The sequence below is a fragment of the Parus major genome, chromosome 1A (assembly GCF_001522545.3).
Source record: "Parus major isolate Abel chromosome 1A, Parus_major1.1, whole genome shotgun sequence".
Lineage (NCBI taxonomy): Eukaryota > Metazoa > Chordata > Aves > Passeriformes > Paridae > Parus > Parus major.
The window spans coordinates 10,961,171-10,979,489 of record NC_031773.1 but is presented as its reverse complement, the minus strand read 5'-3'; the positions used below and the strand labels follow the sequence as shown (position 1 = coordinate 10,979,489).

Sequence of the window (18,319 nt, the reverse complement as noted above, 5' to 3'; positions counted from 1 at the left end):
TTATACCTGAGTGTCCATAGGCATGAACACAAACCCAGAGCAGCTGAATACTGCTACTGCTTCTAACACCATGTATCACAGAAACACAGGAGGGTTGGGGTTTGAAGGGACTTCTGGAGATCACATAGTTCAACCTCCTGCTAAAGCAGGTTCACTCAGAGTAATTGCATAGGATTGAGTCATATGAGTTTTGAATATCTCCAGAGAAAGAGACTTCACCACCTTTTGGGGGCCAGTGCACAGTCACCCTCAAAGGAAAGAAGATTTTCAGAATGAACTTTTGTGTTTCAGCTTGTTCCAAACGCCCATTTTCTGGCTCTACTCTCTTGACACCCACCCTTAAGATATTTGTATCTTTATCAAGGTGGAACAGGCCCAGCTCTCTCAGCCTCTCTAAGAGAGATGTTCCTGTTCCCCAGTCACCCTCCTAGCGCTTCACTGGGCCCTCCCCTGTTGTTTCATGTCTTTCATGACTGAGGAGCCCCGAATTGGACTCAGCTCCCCAAGTGTGCCCTCACTAGGGCAGAGTAGAGGGACAGGATCACCTCCCTCGACCTGCTGGCACCTGCTCTTCCTAATGCTCCTCAGAACACCACTATCCTTCTTGGCCACAAGGACTCAGTGCCAGCTCACGTGCAGCTTGCTGTCCAGCAGGACCCCCAGCTCCTTCTCCACAGAGCCAGCCTCAGTCTGTGCTGGTGCCTTGGATAATTCCTCCCTTAATGCAGGACCTTGCATTTGCCTGTTGGAAGTTCAGAAGTTCTCTCCCCACATCTCTCCAGACTGCCCAGCAGAGCTTTCAGGTGTATCAGCATCTCCTCCCAGTTTTGTAACATCAGCTAACTTGCTGAGGGTACACTCTGTCCTTTCACTCAGACCACTGATGAGTAAGTTAAACAAGACTGATACGTCTATTAGCCTCTTGCTTTTTGAATATGAAAACAATTTCTCCTCATTTGAAAGACCCACAAGTTAAAAAGAGTGGACTCTTAAGAAAACATTACCATACAAAAGGCTTTTCTGATTTACATCGGTAATTTTTTTACATCTCTTTAGTCCTTCTAGATGTAACTATTGAGACTATAATTTTTAGACCACAACTTCTCAGTTTTCCCCCTCTATATAGAGCTAAATGTAAAAAAGCATCAGTTAAAGGGAAAAAATCAAACCTCTGCTCTATCTATTAAAAGCCACTGGCAGATAAATCCTTGCAATGTTTTCTAATGTTAACAGATATAGACAGTAAGCCAAGCAAATGAGCCTTCCTGAGACAGCTGTCCTTTTCAATGTTATACAATGATCAAATGAATATTTATTATATTCTCAATTCTCTAAACATGCAAGAGTTTTCATTCAACTGGCAGGCTCTAGCATACCAGATTTTAATTGGAAGAATATATTAAATATAAACACCTGTAATTTCATTGCTATGGAAAGATCTAAATTTTGGAAAACTTGAGTATGGTGGACTTTCCAACAGTGCTAAAAAAATATTTTCCTGATATTGATAGGATATTTTATGTGACACTTACTTGGAAAATAGAAATCTGTGGCATGCTGCACACTTGCATGTGAAAATAATCCCTTTTCTTTATATGATTAATGAATCTATAAATAGAAACATCCCATTTTGTGCTTACATGGAGCATATTTGCTTGCATAGCACAGGGAAAAGCAGCTAAATGGGAGGGACTGCACACACCTTAGAAAGCCCAAGATCTAAGGAAAAATAATGGAACTTAGAGACTTTAATTCACGCTTCTAATGAACGCAAAGTGGGCCCTGTGGAATTATTAGAAAAAACCTTGGTGCCTTTGATGGGTTTGTGCTAAGAAAACTCACAGTGTTTGTTCTTTGAAAACACATAGGCAGCACCTGTAGGTCCAAATGATGTGTTCAGAAACATGCTGGAGGACAGAAATCATCTAGAGAGGGGAGTAATGCAGTTAAGATCCTCCATTATTTATCTCCAAAAAATATCAAATAGACACTTGAGTATTTCATGCCTGCAAACTGCAGCATTGTATTTTGATGATATTAAAAACCTCTTTGACCTCTTAAGGTTACTTCACTATGATTAATTGTGTTGATTTGAAAAACTAAATCATATAGGAATTTCTTTCAGCTGCAAGTTTTACTATCACTTAAACATACTTAGAAAGTGTGCTTTTGTAGCTGAAGAGGCAGAACAGCTCTGCCTCTGAAACCTGAATATTAGTGCTGCATAGAAATGAGAATCCAGATTCCTTGCCCACAAGTTGCAAATATCTTCCATGGGGGACGCACATTGTGGGTGGGTTTTCACTGCTATGCTCCAAAAATGTCCTGGGTGGGGTAGCCAGACATCCTAATTTCCAAAGCTCTGTATCCTTGAGAATTTGAAGATTGGCCACAAAAAATTATATGCACCATTTTACCCAGGAAAAGCATAGGTGAAATTGCTGCACAAACAACTCAGATCACAGTTATCACTGATGGATAAACTGTTTTTTATCTCTAAACTGCAAGGAGTTCAAAGAAACTCTGGGCTGAATGGGACTCATTCAGAATGCTGTTTTCTGCAGTCAGCAGAGGTTTACCTTAGATTTATGTTTTTTAGTTAAGACTACATGTTTTGAGAAATGAAAGAAACTTCTTCCATTAGACTCTTTTGTCATGTCTTCAAAATCCAACAGGCACTGGCATATGCAGTGTAGGGGCAAATTAAATCTATAACTACTCTTTGGTGAAGTAGGAGGAAGATCATAATGAGTATGCAGAGTCTTTAATTTTTTGAAAATTACTGATTAGGCCTGTACAGTTATTTACACTTTATAACTGTGCTAATTGACAGTACCAGCTACAGTAAAATTCCTGGAAATATTGCCAATTTTCCAATTTCATTGGAAGTTGCAAGTTAACAAGGCCTGTTTACAACACATGGTTTCTCTCTAAAAAAATTATGATGTAAAGAGATTTATAGGGGATCATAAGTACTTATTCTAGTGAAGCTGCATCCCAAACACAAAAAGTAAAAGTGTCAGTAAGATATGAAGAAGCCAGGGACAAGTTTACTGCACAAAACTGTGGGACACATTCATGCAGAAACCTCATTCTGGCTACCTCCAGAAGCCTGCAAGTGCTTTTCCATAGGCTGCAGATAGTGAAATTATCTTGACACCCTAAAAATACTTCCCTAAATGTAATGCAAAGTGTAGATTAATTACTAAAATTTAAGTATTTTATCTGTAATTTTTCATGTGTGGAGAATGCATGAGAGCCACATCCCCCTTTAATGTTGGAACAGGATCTGGAGGAAGGCACAATAATATATTTTAGAGGCAGTGGCAGTTAATCCTTTCGTTAGAAATAGGTCAGGAGCCTGGACAGGTGTATTTTCTTTTCGTAATCTCTTAGCACTCTAAGATCCTCTGTGTGCTGCACTAGGCAAAATGACTTGCTCCTGGACATACCACTCAAGCACAGCTCTTTATTTATCCACTCTATCTCCTTTTACTGATACAATTTTGAAGCATGGCTGACCTTTTCTATGCCCCTGCTTTGCCCTGTAAAATCTCTTCATTGAATCCATGTCATTCGTTTTCCACTCCTGATCTCCCCACATCAGAAGCATAGTTCAGTGCAAGATAATCCCCTGTGCTGGATTAGACAACATCCCAAGCAATGCTTTGGAAAAGGGGAAACAAAATTTCTACCATTATAGACACAGGAAAATAAGTGTGCCACAAGAATTGGATGTTTAAACCAGTAAGGAAAAATGACATTCAGATCTAAAGGCTGGCTTCAAAGAACTTTACATTAATTTATCAAAATGACAGCTATTACAGTTCTACCCATCACAAAATGTGAAATAGTGTGTTTCCTAATTATGGCTGTTGTCTTCCCTCACTCTTTGTCTACATAAATAGTAAAAAAACCCAACATTTAGTATTTTGAAAATTTCTGCACAGCAAAGGCAAGCCCATAAATCAACTGTAACAACAAACCTCTTGCAAACCACATCGAGAGAAAAGCTGATCAAGACCCTAAACCTTGAAAAAAGAGTATTGTCTCTGATTCTGGGAGCTCCTGAGCCTTTCATGGCTCATTCTCAGGTCAGAGGGAGCATGAAGCACTCCTAAGAGGTTGTGTGGGAACAGTGCAGCCCACACCTGCCAGAGGGTGGAAAATGGATTTGAGATTCAGCTGGAACTGTGACTTCATGGGATTGTCCTACAGCTTCACAGACAGAGCAAACTCTCCTGGCAAACAGAAGGTCAGCTTTTGTGCAGCACCTCCAGCTTCAGACCAACTGCAAAGAAGCAGACTAATGAACCTGCAGCTCTGTAGCCAGTGGCAAGTTTGCTGGAATGACTGCTTCAATTTTAGCAGTGCTTGAAGCAAGGCGCCCAGTGACACAAAGTGCTTGCTCCTGTACTCAACAAGAGCTGTTGTAATCTTTTGGACTGTAAAACACAGTTTGTAAGTGTGATTTCAAGAACAAGAAAAATACTTTCAGTCCATAATTAATTGCCTTCCTGAGGAAAAATGGTGATGATACTTATTCTTCCAAGACCTCAAGTCTTTTGCTTTTGCAAGAAAGTAGAGGAGGTAATAGTGTTATTGAAATAAACATTCTTAAATCAAAGGAAGCCTTCTTCACTTTGCCCTGAGGATGATCCCAGTGAAACAACTTCCTGGGTGCTGCTCTTCTTAACAGAGTCTGGCACTACATGATACTCCCATTTTTTACCTATTTTGCCTATTCTGATATTTTCAGAATAGTTTTGCAATTACAACATTACTATTTAACTGTGAATGCATGTCTGCATAACATAATTCTGTTCCACATGGGGATACAGGAGCTGGCAACAAGTGCACTGCCTGTGGAACAAGGGACACTGGAACCAGAGCACAGCATTTCACCCAATTAACATATTGCTGCTATGAAAAGGAGTAACTACCAAGGTGTTAGCATGGTGCTCTGCAGGTCCACACTTTGATAGTGATATATCATATATTTTGGATGTTGCACTTCCTAAATCCATTTGATATTTTCCTACTGTTGATATGCTTTCTACCCCTGATCGTACATTTCAACAAAAAGATTTTGTGTTACTTCAAGCTAAAAAGTACCTCAGGAGAGTTTCCCTGTTCCAATTTCTACCAAAGGACCCAAAACTTAGATACTGTATTCTGAATGGATGGCAGTGAGCGTTGAGTAAAAGGAGATAATAATTTCCCTCAATCTACTGCCTATGCTCCTGTTAATAAAGCTCTAATTTCTTACTCAAATAAATAGTAAGTAAAAAAAAATAACCTCCCTTACTCTAGAAAGAGTCAATATTTTTAGATTGTTTTCCATACTGATGACAGATGATGTAATTTTTAGGGTATTTTCTCTATTGCAGTTTTGTAACAGAATTAATAGAGAAAGGGTATTTTCTTCTCTTTTCTGTCACTGTCTACAGGAAATGTAATTTTTTGTTCACTGCTGTTCTTGTAAACTTAGGATTTGGTACTTTTTGGTATCACTGAAATTCAATGCAGTTATTTGAATAAATTCTCTTGTCACTTCCACAGCAGGCTGTCATTTCCCTTTACTATTAGAGATGTTCAACTGAGCATCAAAAATGACTACTTGCATAGCTGCTTGTGGAGAAAGAAAAGTACTGAAAGAACATGTTGGAGGGTAGGAGGCAAAGCAAGATCTTGAACCTGTGTGTAGTCTTCAAGAGACTAATCCAGTCACAGAAATTTTGGTTGCTTGAACATTTTTTCTTTCTCTTCCTCTCCCCTTTCCCTCTATATCTGCCCCAACCACTCTGTATAACTGTCTCTATAAAATAATTTTCTTGAAGAAATCATGACTGACTTAACTGATTAACACATATGTACCTCGATGGATTATTTTTTTCTTTTCTGATTTTATGCAAAGAACTTCCAGTTCTCTGGCTATTATATTCAGTAATGTGAAACCTCAGAGTCTCAAGAGGCTAATTAGTTATGGTTTTGCTACAATATTAATTCCAGCAATCATGGAGTTTTAAAATTCATCTGAGATAACATGAAAAGCAACTCTTTTTATAACTGCATGGTCGTGAAATACTGCAAAAAAGTTTTCTGAGATAACTTGCTATTGTGAGATAAGGTTTTCCCAGTACTCTCTTAGCTGCTTTTCAGGTATGAATTTATGAGAATGATGTTTGGCCCTGAAGTTGAAGTTGTGATTTTATTTTGTCAGGAACCAATTTCAGGCAAAAGAACAGTTTCTTCAGAACATAATTTAGTGTAGGGAAAGCATCGTATTAGGCTGCAACTTGCAAAATTCAAAATGTTCTCACTTCTCTGGATTTTTCAGCTGTGGTTAGCATTATTTGGTGGGGCATGTGCATGTCTATCAATACAAAGCCTTTTTTGCTTCCTTCTTCCAGAGGGCTCAGTGCTCATTGGGTTAAATGTCACTGGAAAGACCCAAAGGTGCCCCTGTGCCTCCAGCTGCCACTACCTGCATTTGGGTCTTCTGAAGGTCCTGTGTCACATCTGTCTGACCTCTCCCTAGATGGACTCAGGACAGCTCAAGTGGCACCATATGTCTTTACTAAAGCAATAACATTGACCCACTGAAAAAAATCAGTCTTCTGAACAGAAAGAGCTATAATTATCAAGGCAGATTTTGCCACCTGAGTACTACTGAGTACAGAGAGATCCACCTATCCATCTGTACTCAGCTGTACTTTCTATCCTGTCTGTGCTCCACCCAGTTAAATAAACCTCTCTGCACTTGCATCTAACAATTTTTCCCAATTTCCAGTTGCTTCTGCAGTCCCATAACTGGACAGCTATTGTCATAGGGTTTGCTGTGATCTAAGCTTTTTTCCAACTTGCTGAACTTCATCTTGATTTATTAAAAAAAAGTTTCATTCAGTTGCATGTAGGAGAATAACTTACACAACCCTACTTGTTATTTACAGTGTCTCTTTGAGACATCGTAACAGAGAAAATCTACTTTGTGGGTGAATCCTCTATTACTGTGATAGCCAAAGAAATGTGGGAAGCAAAGAGCTTGAGAGGCCAGAATAACCTTTGGTTTTATCCAAGACAAAACAAACAGTGCCCCTGAAAAAACATTGAGAGAATCTTCAGTTGAAATCTCTGCAATGATAAATTCTTAGCAGATAGGTTTAAATTTACTCTTTTTTAAAAAAAATTTTATTTGGGGCAAACTTAGAGAAATACGAACTGAAAAACGTGATTTACTTACTTATTGTGGACCCAGATTCGGGCCTGTTCAGGGAGCTGATGATAACAAAGCCAAAGCCTTCGTTCTCCTTGCGGTGGATCACCACGTCGCTGGTTTGCAGGCTGTGAGACGCGAAGCCCTCGGGGGGTGTAGCATTGCTGCTGGAGACAGCGTGATTGCTGTTGGCGTAAGTCGTGTAGTCACTTCTTGGAGAGCTGTGGTGCGTAGACACTGAGCCTGGGCTTCTGCCATTCTCTGGGCAGGGCTCTCCTACAACATAAATCACACCAGTGTCACAGTCTGACTTGCTCAGTGGCTCTGTTGCTAACGCAACATGAATACAGTTGACTGTCTACAGACCAGACTACCCCAAGTATTAAACTAGAAACTGTAATAGATGCAGAGAGACAGGAATCTACACAATTATGCAGAACATTCAAGGGCAATCAGATAAAGAAAGCATGAACACTGACTGCTACGCTAGCTACAAGAGAGGAAAGGAAAGTAAGGAACAGTGTCTATCTGGATTGCAAAAACGTTACCAAGCACTATTCCCTTGTCTGCCAGTGGATCTGTCATCAAGAGGAAAATGTGACCGTCTAATCCAATAAAAAATTATTTGTGTTTGGATTACAAGAATTTAAGCAGGGGCTAACAGAGTAATTAGGATTAGCTGCATAATGTTCTTCTTACAAGTTGATTAGCATGCTCAAAAGATGTTCAAAGAGCAGAGCTGTTATACAATGAAAAATTATCACAAGCAGTTTTTCTGTGGGTGTCATGGCAGAAGCAGTGGTCATTTAAAGCATCTGGCAAGTTCAAAAGGGCAGAAGTGAAAATGGAGTCCATGCACACTTTAGTATTGCTTTCCCGTAACAAGAACAGGAAACAAGTTAAAACTTGTGGAATGATACACTATTTAGTGTGAGCATTTTGGCAATTGAAAACAGTAAATGTACATTTCCAGACGGAAAAAAAATATTTATATTCTTTGCAGATCTAAGTTGTTTACACAAATCAGCATTTATTGACAGTTTTAATACAGAACTTTCAGATAAATGTAAGCATTATGTTTTCTGTTTGGAACAACAAGAGTGGCAGAGTAATTTTACTGAACATGTGAGGAGCTCCCACATATACACATACATCCTAGGTAGAGAGCTTGCAAATTAGACCTTCATTGTGTGTCTATATTAATAAAATAAACAGCATCCAAGGACAAGCTGTTGTTTTCTCAGTCAGGTGTGTTCTTTAGCAGTTCTCCTGCAACTATGAAATAAAGTTATTAGAGAGTATAAAGAGGAAGAAAAACAAACAATTATTATACTCCTGAAAATCTCTAAGAGTTATTGAACCAAATCTGCAACTAAATGCCATAGTCAGTGACAAGAGAGTTCTCATTTTCTGGCTGTCGTGTTTCAGAGAGATGAATATTATTTATGTCAGTATGGCTGCAACAGAAAAGAAATTCTCTTACCCTGTAGAATGACCAAGATTTGGCTTGGCCATAAAAGAATGCAATTGAATGTGATTAAATATAGGAAAAGAATGATAAAGGAGGAAAAGCTTAAATGGCTATTTGACTGTACACTGTGCAATAGATATTCATCAGAAAAATTATGCTTTGCTCCTGCCAGTGAAAAAATGGCATTTGAATCCATGTTGTTCCCAAAATCATATTTTTCTAATCAAATTGTTTTCCAGATCTTGTGAACTGTGATTTTCTGTTCCAGATCTGAGTAAATATATGTACAAAATGGTAATTCCAGGTGAGGGCTAAGATATGCATATCAGCTACAGGCAGGTAAGGAAAACCCCAGATCCCTCTGTTGTATACATTCATGCTAGTGAGAAATTCCCATGAAATCAATTGGCCTGATGTATTAATATAGCATTTTTCAGTCACGCCCAACATCAGTTGTTTTGAATTTTTCCACAAAGCTTATGTTGTAACACACCACATTAAAGTCCTGTTCAGCTCCTGAAAGCTTAAACATCAATGAGCTACATGCTACATTCCCTGGTGTGGCACTCTCAAGGGCCCAAGAATAACTTCAGGTGTTTTACCAGCTTGCTTATTGCCTGCACCAGGAGCCCAGATGGGCTAGCAGACCCTTCAGTATTTAACAAGCAGCAGCCAAGGCCGGCATCCGCTCAGTGCTAACTTTGCCTGCAGTGCGTGGGGCGGCTGACGCGGGAGAGGTGCTGGCGGTGGGGATGTGGCATTACCTTGGTTATTGGCCATTTTCCTCGCGCTGGGAGAGCTGCGAGGGGGCGTCGCACCAGGCGCTGGGGCACCTTTCTGGCTGGAGGACTCTGGAGTCAGTAACAGAAGAAAGTCAGTCCTGCAGGAGCACGGCTGGCAGGGAGCTGCGGTGCCGCAGTGGGAGGGGGACTGCGAAGACGAAGGTGAGTGGGAGGGCGGCTTTGTGGCACAGGAGCGAAGGGGAACGGCGCAGGCGGTGACAGTGGATCTAGGGCACGGGCAGGCAGAAGACACGACAGGCTGGGAATGTGGTTTTTGCTCATTTCTGGTACCTCAGTGAAGTGTACTCACCAAAAATGTTTTAAAAGTACTTAAATAAACTTCTTTTCTCAAGGAAGCAAAGGTTGTAATGGAAGGTCATCAAATTCTCCCATTAAAGCTTTAGTAGATGCTGCCACACACGTTTTTCAAGGTTACAATGTTTTTCAGCAATTGAGACTGAGCTAGTGTAAACATCTAATTTACTACAAATACTTCATATTGGTTTGGGTTCATTTTCTAAATGTATCTGCATGACAGAAGAATCTGGCCCTGTTCCTAAGAGCCACTTGTGCCCTACAGAAGATTTTCAGCCAGCTTGCATTGCAGTTCAGTGGGAAATTCCAGATGACATCAGTGAGACCAGAAATGGGCTTTTAACACATACAAGAGTGAAATGAGTTCCTGCCCTGAACAGTTAACAGTCTTTGAGCCTTTCTCTTGTTGACATAGTCAGCTCAAATGGCTTTAACTTAGGTGAATGTTTAGTCCCAAAAGTGGACAAAAGGGGAAAGCACACACCAAGACAGCATGGAACAAACCCAGAGCACTTATGATCACCACACCAGGGTTGCCAGTATGTTTCCACTTCTGAAGGAAACAACACTCAATTGTAGTATTTTTGTCAGAGAAACAAGGGACACATATTTACAATTATTCTTTCCTCAAAATGACACAAACATTCACTTCGATTTCCTCTATTTTTTTTTTAAACAGCACTGGTTTGTGCTGCCAGCATTAGGTTCTGTTTTAACTTTCACCTTTCCCAGCCTTCACTCACCCGTGGGTAGCACCTTTCTCCTCACAGTAAGATTCACCTGCCCATTTCGGGCAGCATTATGCATAAGATCAATCACATATCGGTGGGTTTTGCCGGCCACTGGAATCCCATCTACATACACCAGCTCATCACCAGGATGGAGACGACCATCTCGGTCTGCTGAGCCCATGGCAATTACTGCTCCGATGAGAATCTAGGCAGCAAAGAAACAAAATCCTGTCATATATTACACTGAGCCTCCAATTTAGTGACATGAGTATTGCAGTGATTTTCTCTTCTCAGATTAAGCTAGTGATTGAGCACAGGTGGAGAGATCTGTGTGTGTCTGAAAGCTGTGCTTGTCCTCTTGTGGATATGATTTCAGTCTGAAGATGTTTTCTTTGATAAGAAGGTAAAGTGTTTCCTACCTGCCTAGGAGAGATATACCAGAGAATCCTAATCTGAGTTCAGTTTGATATGTTCAAATCAAGATAATCTATCTCTAAGGAGTGTTGAGTTTCTATAGACTGCGTTATACAGAAGACTTAAAAAGATTAATTCCATGTAAGGATTTTTCTATTTAAAATTAGAGAGTCTGTGTATTTCTTGTTGAAGGTTCTTCACTGCTGTGTGATTTAAGCACCTGGAGTCGTATACCTGAGGTCAGCAGTAGAAGTGACCCCACTAGAGAGTGTTTGCTTTGAGACTCTTTAGGGGAAAAGAAGTAATATATTTAATGTTATTACTTGAAATGAATGATTGCTCAGGAAATGCCTGATTAAAATGGAAAAAAGAGGAAAAAAATGTCAGCTTGCTCTGGGCAGATGTCTTCCCAAATCGACATTTAAACTTAGTTTTTATAGGACATATAAACTAGTAAAAAATCTGTCCAAAACCTTTTAATGACTTTTCCCACTTTCTATGCAGATATTCATATTATTTATTAGAAGAAGACGTATATATTTTCCCCATGGAATAACTGGTAGAACAGTTGAGATTGATTCAAACAAAACCCGCTTTCTTTGAAAGAATATTAAAGCATTCACAGAGTGTGTTCCAAATTTTCTGTTCTCTTTTTCAGTGTGAGTGAGCAGAAAATGATGGATGTGACATGCCATGTGACAATCTGCTTTAAATGATAAAAGATAAAAGCCATGAAGCATTACTTTTCATGATGAATTGCAAAGGCTAGATGTGGTAGTCACACAGGTGGGCCTGTGGTTTTTTTGTGGTCTTAGCTGCAGAGTTGTAAGTATCTCAGTATAGTGTTTAAATGAAATCCCCTGTGGAGCCTGGAGAATTTCCCCCAGATTTTAGCCTCCCTTTGGCTTACTTTTGCTTTCAAAAGTTAGCAAAGAGAGAACACGATGCATTTTTTCCTGCTTTCTGGTGTTCCTGGGATCCTGTTAAGCAGTGCCAGACTGAGTAGCTAGAGAGGCTGTTTCAGGTTCTCCATTCTGTTCTTCAAATGGTGAAAAAATATACCTCAAAGCTTTGGATAATACTTTTGCAAAATTCAACTATGAAACATATAACTATGCTCCTTTACTGGACAGAAGAAAAGCTCTCCAAGGCTACATTTAGCTAGATATCCACAAAGTATTCTCAAAACATTTGCGAACTAGGCATCTCACATGAGTAAGAATTTCTTCCTAGGTATTTTGAGAAGAGATGGATGATAACCCTCTGCATCTTAGGAGATTGTTGGAATTGGCTTCCTTCTTTGGTTTTGTTGAGCATTTGCAGTTTTTTCATAATTTTCTGACAAAATATTAAACAATTTCAGCATCTTTAACCTTTGGAAAAACAAAATTCAGATCACAGCATGGCAGGTCATCACATACACAGAAAACTGGAAAAACTCTTTCTAGTTCTGATTAAGTAATTATTGCTGATATTTCATATATCCAACATGGAATGTGACTGTGTTACTCATCTCAGTGCTGGTCTCCTAACATAAGCAGCAGAGTCATACTTTAAACACTTCAGCTAGGTGTGTTTGTTGAGATGATGCCCACCATATCTGTTATTTGGTATATTTAACAGCAAGAATAACTTAATTTTCCTACTTTTTCATTTTTTGTGTCTGAATTTGTTTCTTATGCACTATCTGCTCTCATTTCATGGCTGAGAAGCTGCCATAATAGTTACCAATGCTACACATAAAGCACAAATTGGAAAAATATATAACAGGATAATATTACCTCTGAAATGTGGTTTCATACCGGCATGAGATTGCTTTGAAAGCATGAGGAGAAGGATGACGGCATGTAAACAATAAAGAGTATGTTGCAGAGATAAAGAAAAGTTTCTCCTATTGTTTGAGATTAAACAGGACAAATTCTGGGATTAGGATGATTGTGGCAGAAATTCTGAATCTGAAATTAAAGCCTGCATCTATTAGTTTATACAGACTAATCTGCTTTGATCCTGACTTTCTTCGTGATTCTTGGTAATTATCTGAACTTGTATTTTGGTTTCTCTGAATATAACACAGCTTCACAGGCACATAGTAAAATTTAAGCATGTACACATAAAGGGTGATCTATCTAATTTTGTGTCAGTGATGTCTAAATCCAAAATAATCATCTGAACTCTGTCTAACTACTGCTAAAATAGGACTTCCCAAGGCATGGCCTTATCATTACATTTTGCTCTATGGATATCTATGTCTTAGAAATGTAGGAAGATACTAGAATGTATCTTGGCATTGAGAATAAAAAGAATAGAAACATATAACTTGAGGACATTTTTGAGAAAAATCCAAATCTGTCTGTGTTGAAAAGGTAAAACTCTTAAAGAAATTATGTATATGTTCCTGTGATCCTGAGCTGCACAAACGTGTGTAAAATACATCTCCCCTTTGGGACAGCAATTTGCAACTTCAATAAAGTTCCAATCTATGTGTTTTTGCAACCTTTCAGTAATATCATAATTCACCATAACAGAGTCAGATTATCTCTAAATCCTCAAGTTACTGGGAGATGTGATAAATAGCTGTTGTAGTGCAATATTATAAGATTTGAGAGGTGATTTAAACACACAGTCTTGATATCTGAAATTTCTCAATAAATTTAAGTATTTCCTTTCAGAAGCATTTTTTATGATTATAAATATGGAAAGTGGAGTAGTGCAGCAGAATTTTCTCCTTCTAAGGTACCAGGTAGCTGATATAACCAGAAGGAAACTAAGCTACAATCCGTCCATAGTGTCAGTATTATTCTTCTAAAATAACTTTACTTGGATTCTGCTTCTTTGAAAAAGTTATTGCCTTATGCTGAAGAATCCTTATTCCTTTTTAGAAATCAAGCCACAAAGACAAAAGCTTCCTTTTGTTCTGTGTTACCTGACTGCACAGCAGGAGAGCTGAAATAAAAATTTCAAAGTGTCTCAGTTCTTGTTTCATAGGAAAGGCAGAGGTTTGGAGAACAAGCAAAAACTGCTTCTCCTTTACTGGAGGTGAAAGGAATTTGAGGCTGCAGGTAGGCTGTCCATGGGGGAGCAGGGAAGCAGTGGAGGAGAGAGAACAGAGTTAAAAAGTCTTGTACTTTGAATATGAAATAGAGGGACACTAAAAAGAGTACATCTGTTGTGTTTATTGGTGTTGAATTTGAGCAGTGAAAACAAGATAGGCGACAACGAGGGAGTGAGAATTGAAAACCTCATCACTGTAACACAATTCTATGAAGGTGCCTTTTTGCCTTGTACAATCCTCAGCTCCAAGTTAAGCTCTTAACTCCTGAGGACTTTGAGAAATGTTTGCAAAGACACATAAAATCCATTGGATTGACTGATAAATCTTGGGGAAAAATGCTTTTGTATGTGCAAACCATGGAATAGAGATAGAAACCTTGAGGCTAAGGGCAGGCTGAGAGAAATTGTTCAACAGGACAGTGAAATGTGTTAGAGGGTGGTTCACAGAGGGCAGCATTTTTAGTCCTGCTCTCTAAAAATAGCGAGGTGTTTATCTCCTCTGCACTTGATATCCAGCTATGGCTTTTTGACTTCAGACACTAAAGTCAGGTCAGTCCTTTGCTGAAGAGACACTAGAAAGAGCTGATCCTCTGTAATACTTCATTGCATAATGCATGTAGCTGCAGGGCAAAAGGCTTGTTTCAAAATTTCTTTTCTACTGGATTGCTGAGCAGAGACTCAGGTCTCTCACAACTCTGGCATGTATTATGGATATGAAATACCAGAATATCAGATATTCTACATGAGTTTACTCTTAGTCCTTTAGGTTGAAATAATTCAGTTTTATATAAATAATAATCCTTTGGATAAGGCATTTGAGCTGCACTTTTCCCCATGAGATTGTCATAAAACTCCAACAAGCAGAGCCAGTCAGACACTTAGTCTGTGACTGCTTAATTATCCATTTTTAATGTAAAAAGCACTAAAGGAGACACCAAGAGAGTCTTTCACAAAATACTAAGCAGCCTTGGACACTTTCCTGGGAGACAGGAAATGCCATTACACATTATGGTGCAGAGCAGTTAGAAGGAGATTTCCAAATCTTTATAGAATCATAGAATGGTTTGGGTTGGAAAGGACATAAAGAATCCTCTAGTTCCAAACTCTCTGCCATGTCATGGGCAGGGACACCTTCCACAACACCATGTTGCTCAAAGCTTCATCCAACCTGGTCTTAAAGGTAGTGCCTTTCTATTGCCATTTCCTAAGAGTCTAAAAAAGATAAAATGGACAATTTCCACTAACACCTCACAGATTTCCTTTTTGGCTTCACCCAGTAGGTGTACTTTGAGAACTTATACTGCCTGGGCCATCCAGAAGGGACAGGAAAAATGCTTAGCTGGAAAATGTGCAGATGGTGGCTCAATGGCCTCATTTTATGTGCACTGGGACATGCTGCACAGAAGGAAGTTACATATCAGAGGGGCTTCAGGCACACTGCAAGTGTAAAGGATGAAGCAATGTTGTCTTGGAGTCCTTCTGAGCAGCTATACTTTATATTTGAAAAGCCATTGAAAATGCTTATTCTAAACTAGACTGAATTTCAAACAGCATTTGAAGCATATTGTTTAGAATACTCTGCCTTCTTTTCTTTTTATGGGAGACATCAGTAAATTTTTAAGATTTATCAGTACTTTGATAAATATTGACAATTTTAAAATATAAGAGCGTCTTTATTTCTCAGAGCCATGTGCTGGTTAACCTTAAGGCTTGAATGAAAAATATACTATTCTGTATTAATTTGAATATGAAATATATATATATCATTGACTAGGGAACATACAAATATAATAATTAATTATACATTATCTCAGAAATGTGGTAACACAGGACTCAGAGTGTGCTTAAAATGGTGATAATAAAGCACCATCATTATTAACTTGAGATCAGTCCTAGCTGTCAGACTATAGTTATGCCATCAGGGCTTTTCTGAAAGAGTACTAATTCTGCTTGCTCTCAAAATTATAGTATTTAGATAGATCAGTAATTCATCAAAATGTGTACACATTTGTAGTGTGTCATGCACAATTGACCCTTATTTTCTGGGCTGCTTCACTGTTTCTTTTAAATATTGTGCATATGGTTTATTTTATATTATATTTTTATTAACAAAGAATCTATGTTCATTTTGTTACCTGTTATTTGGTTACAGGGGTTCCTCCCTCCTAATGGTGTAAAGCTATCATTTTTATGCCTGTTGCCTCACACGATGTTGTCATTTAACCTGGAACATTGACTATCACTCCCTAGTGAGATCTTCTCTTCCCTTAAATGAACTGCGTTGTTGACCGTGTCTTTTAACCACACTCATACATTTTACATACACATTGCCTCCTCTGAACATGGTTATGGATAGTCTTACACAATTGGATTTTTGGAATCTTCTGCTTACACTTGATTTTGCAAAGTCCAGATTAAGAGATGCCAGGTCATACTCTGCAGTAATGGGATGAGCAATGCTCTGTTTCCACCTTAATGCCTTCTTATTTTAACTTAATTCTCTGTAACACATTTCAGATGTGAACAGCCTGGCTTTTTCTATGGATGAATAAAAGTAATTTTACTGGTAGCCTTAACATGGTGTTCATTTGGGTTCAGTTATGTGGTAATATTTTTCTGTCCTTTATACAGATCATAGAATGTGTAAGGAAAAGGAAAATCAAGAAGAACTAACTCACAGGCTGCCCAGGCTCATCTCCTCCCAGGATCCTGAAGCCAAACCCAGACTCCATTCTCCGAAGGTGAACATCCAGCTCCTTGTAATCTGGACCTGGATTAAAGAGAAATCCCACTCAGCAAAGCCTTTTAGTCTTACCTTGAGAATTTGCATCAACTTCCCTCCCACCTTGTGTTTATTGCTGGTGACTTATGGCATCCTGGTTGGAGCTGGTGGAAACAAATGGGCCACAGACAAGGAGGAGAACTGAAAATGTAGGTGTCTCTTGGAGGATGGTTATGTTCAGTAGAATACACTAAACCAAACTAGAATACATCCACAGAAGAACAGCATGGAAAACGCTGTCCAAAATAGAAGTTAAAAATGTGTCTTCTTCCTAAAACTGGCTGTATAATGGACTGCTGTTCATCCACCTCTGGTCTTTAATTTGTCTTTTCCTTGCAGTTCATTAAATCCTACAAAGAATAAACTGAAATGGGAGACATAAATACATCAGTCCCACTCACAAAATATGAAAATCATTACAGGCCATTTAAGTTCCAAACTCAGATATATCTATATATCTGTATCTATATCTATATCTATATCTATATCTATATCTATATCTATATCTAATCTATCTAGATATATAGCTATAAAGATATATAGATATATATGCATTTTTATGTAATGTAGCTTTTAAGTATTCCACTTCCAGGTAATACCCTCAATAAGGAGTTTTGATGAAAATAGTCATTCAGTCTCAGAGTTTAAATTGTAAATAGACTCTCAGTCTCAAAGTTTAAATTGTAAACTAACATCATTAACTTGAACTCCTTAATGCTACTCAATTAAAGTCTCAACAGCTTTATGAATCAATAAGACTGTGTTTTCATATGCCTGCCTAACCTGTCTTTAGACATATATTATGTGCTGTAATGTATCAGTTGAAGAATAAAAGTCTTTTAAAAATCAGTTTCTTATAAAAGTGTCTTTAGCTTCACTTAAAAAAAAGTGTTCTGGGATAGTAATAACAATAATAGTAATAACAGTAATAATAATAATAATTTAAATATTATAAAATGATACTGTAAGCATTTAGAAGACTAAGAAGCTGTCTGTTGTCTGTTGTGACTATCTCTTTACATGCTCAGAGATGCTTTAGGCTCATCACATAAAGCAGTGATTGGCAGGAATGGTATTTCCTATGGATTGCACTCTGGTCTATACATTGTGACACAAAAGCTTTTGGTCAGCATCAGCTTGTTGCTGACCCCAAGAGAAAAAAGGGATGATATGGCTTATTTCAGCAAACTGCTCATAAGTATCTCCAGTTGTGCCTTGTTCCCTCAGGAAGGGAGGGATTACAGATGGCTGAAATATGGAACTGCAGCAGCACACACCTATAGACCTCCCCTCAGAGCCATCAGTGGACACCTCATAAACTGTGGAATTTGGCACACTTGCCAGGTGTAGTCTGGGATTAAAGCTTGATTTGCTTCAGTCAGGTATTATTGCAAAGACATATACAGATTGACATGCATTGGCTCTATACTATGACTGTGCAATAAAAATCCTCTGTAAACAGCAGCATAGTGTGTTATTTCAACAATTTGTATTGCTGAAAGTGAGACTGAATCACAAATATTTCAATTGGTAAAATAAAAGTATTACCTTTCCTTA

The 18,319-nt window shown here is 38.6% G+C and overlaps 1 protein-coding gene across 12 annotated transcripts in view; it reads right to left on the bottom strand.

Moving 5' to 3' along the window:
• The window catches only part of MAGI2 (membrane associated guanylate kinase, WW and PDZ domain containing 2), a 702,680-nt gene that overhangs the window by 52,931 nt on the left and 631,430 nt on the right, over positions 1 to 18,319 (bottom strand). For 9 of the 12 annotated variants that reach the window (XM_015627313.3, XM_033514718.1, XM_015627312.3 and 6 more), the window contains 4 exons: positions 16,659 to 16,750; positions 10,528 to 10,720; positions 9,452 to 9,538; positions 7,244 to 7,492 (listed from right to left, as the gene is read on the bottom strand). In XM_015627313.3, coding sequence (XP_015482799.1) covers positions 7,244 to 7,492; positions 9,452 to 9,538; positions 10,528 to 10,720; positions 16,659 to 16,750 — 621 coding nt within the window. The remainder of the gene's footprint in view (positions 1 to 7,243; positions 7,493 to 9,451; positions 9,539 to 10,527; positions 10,721 to 16,658; positions 16,751 to 18,319) is intronic. The other 3 variants (XM_015627314.3, XM_015627307.3, XM_015627308.3) reach the window with 1 other exon arrangement.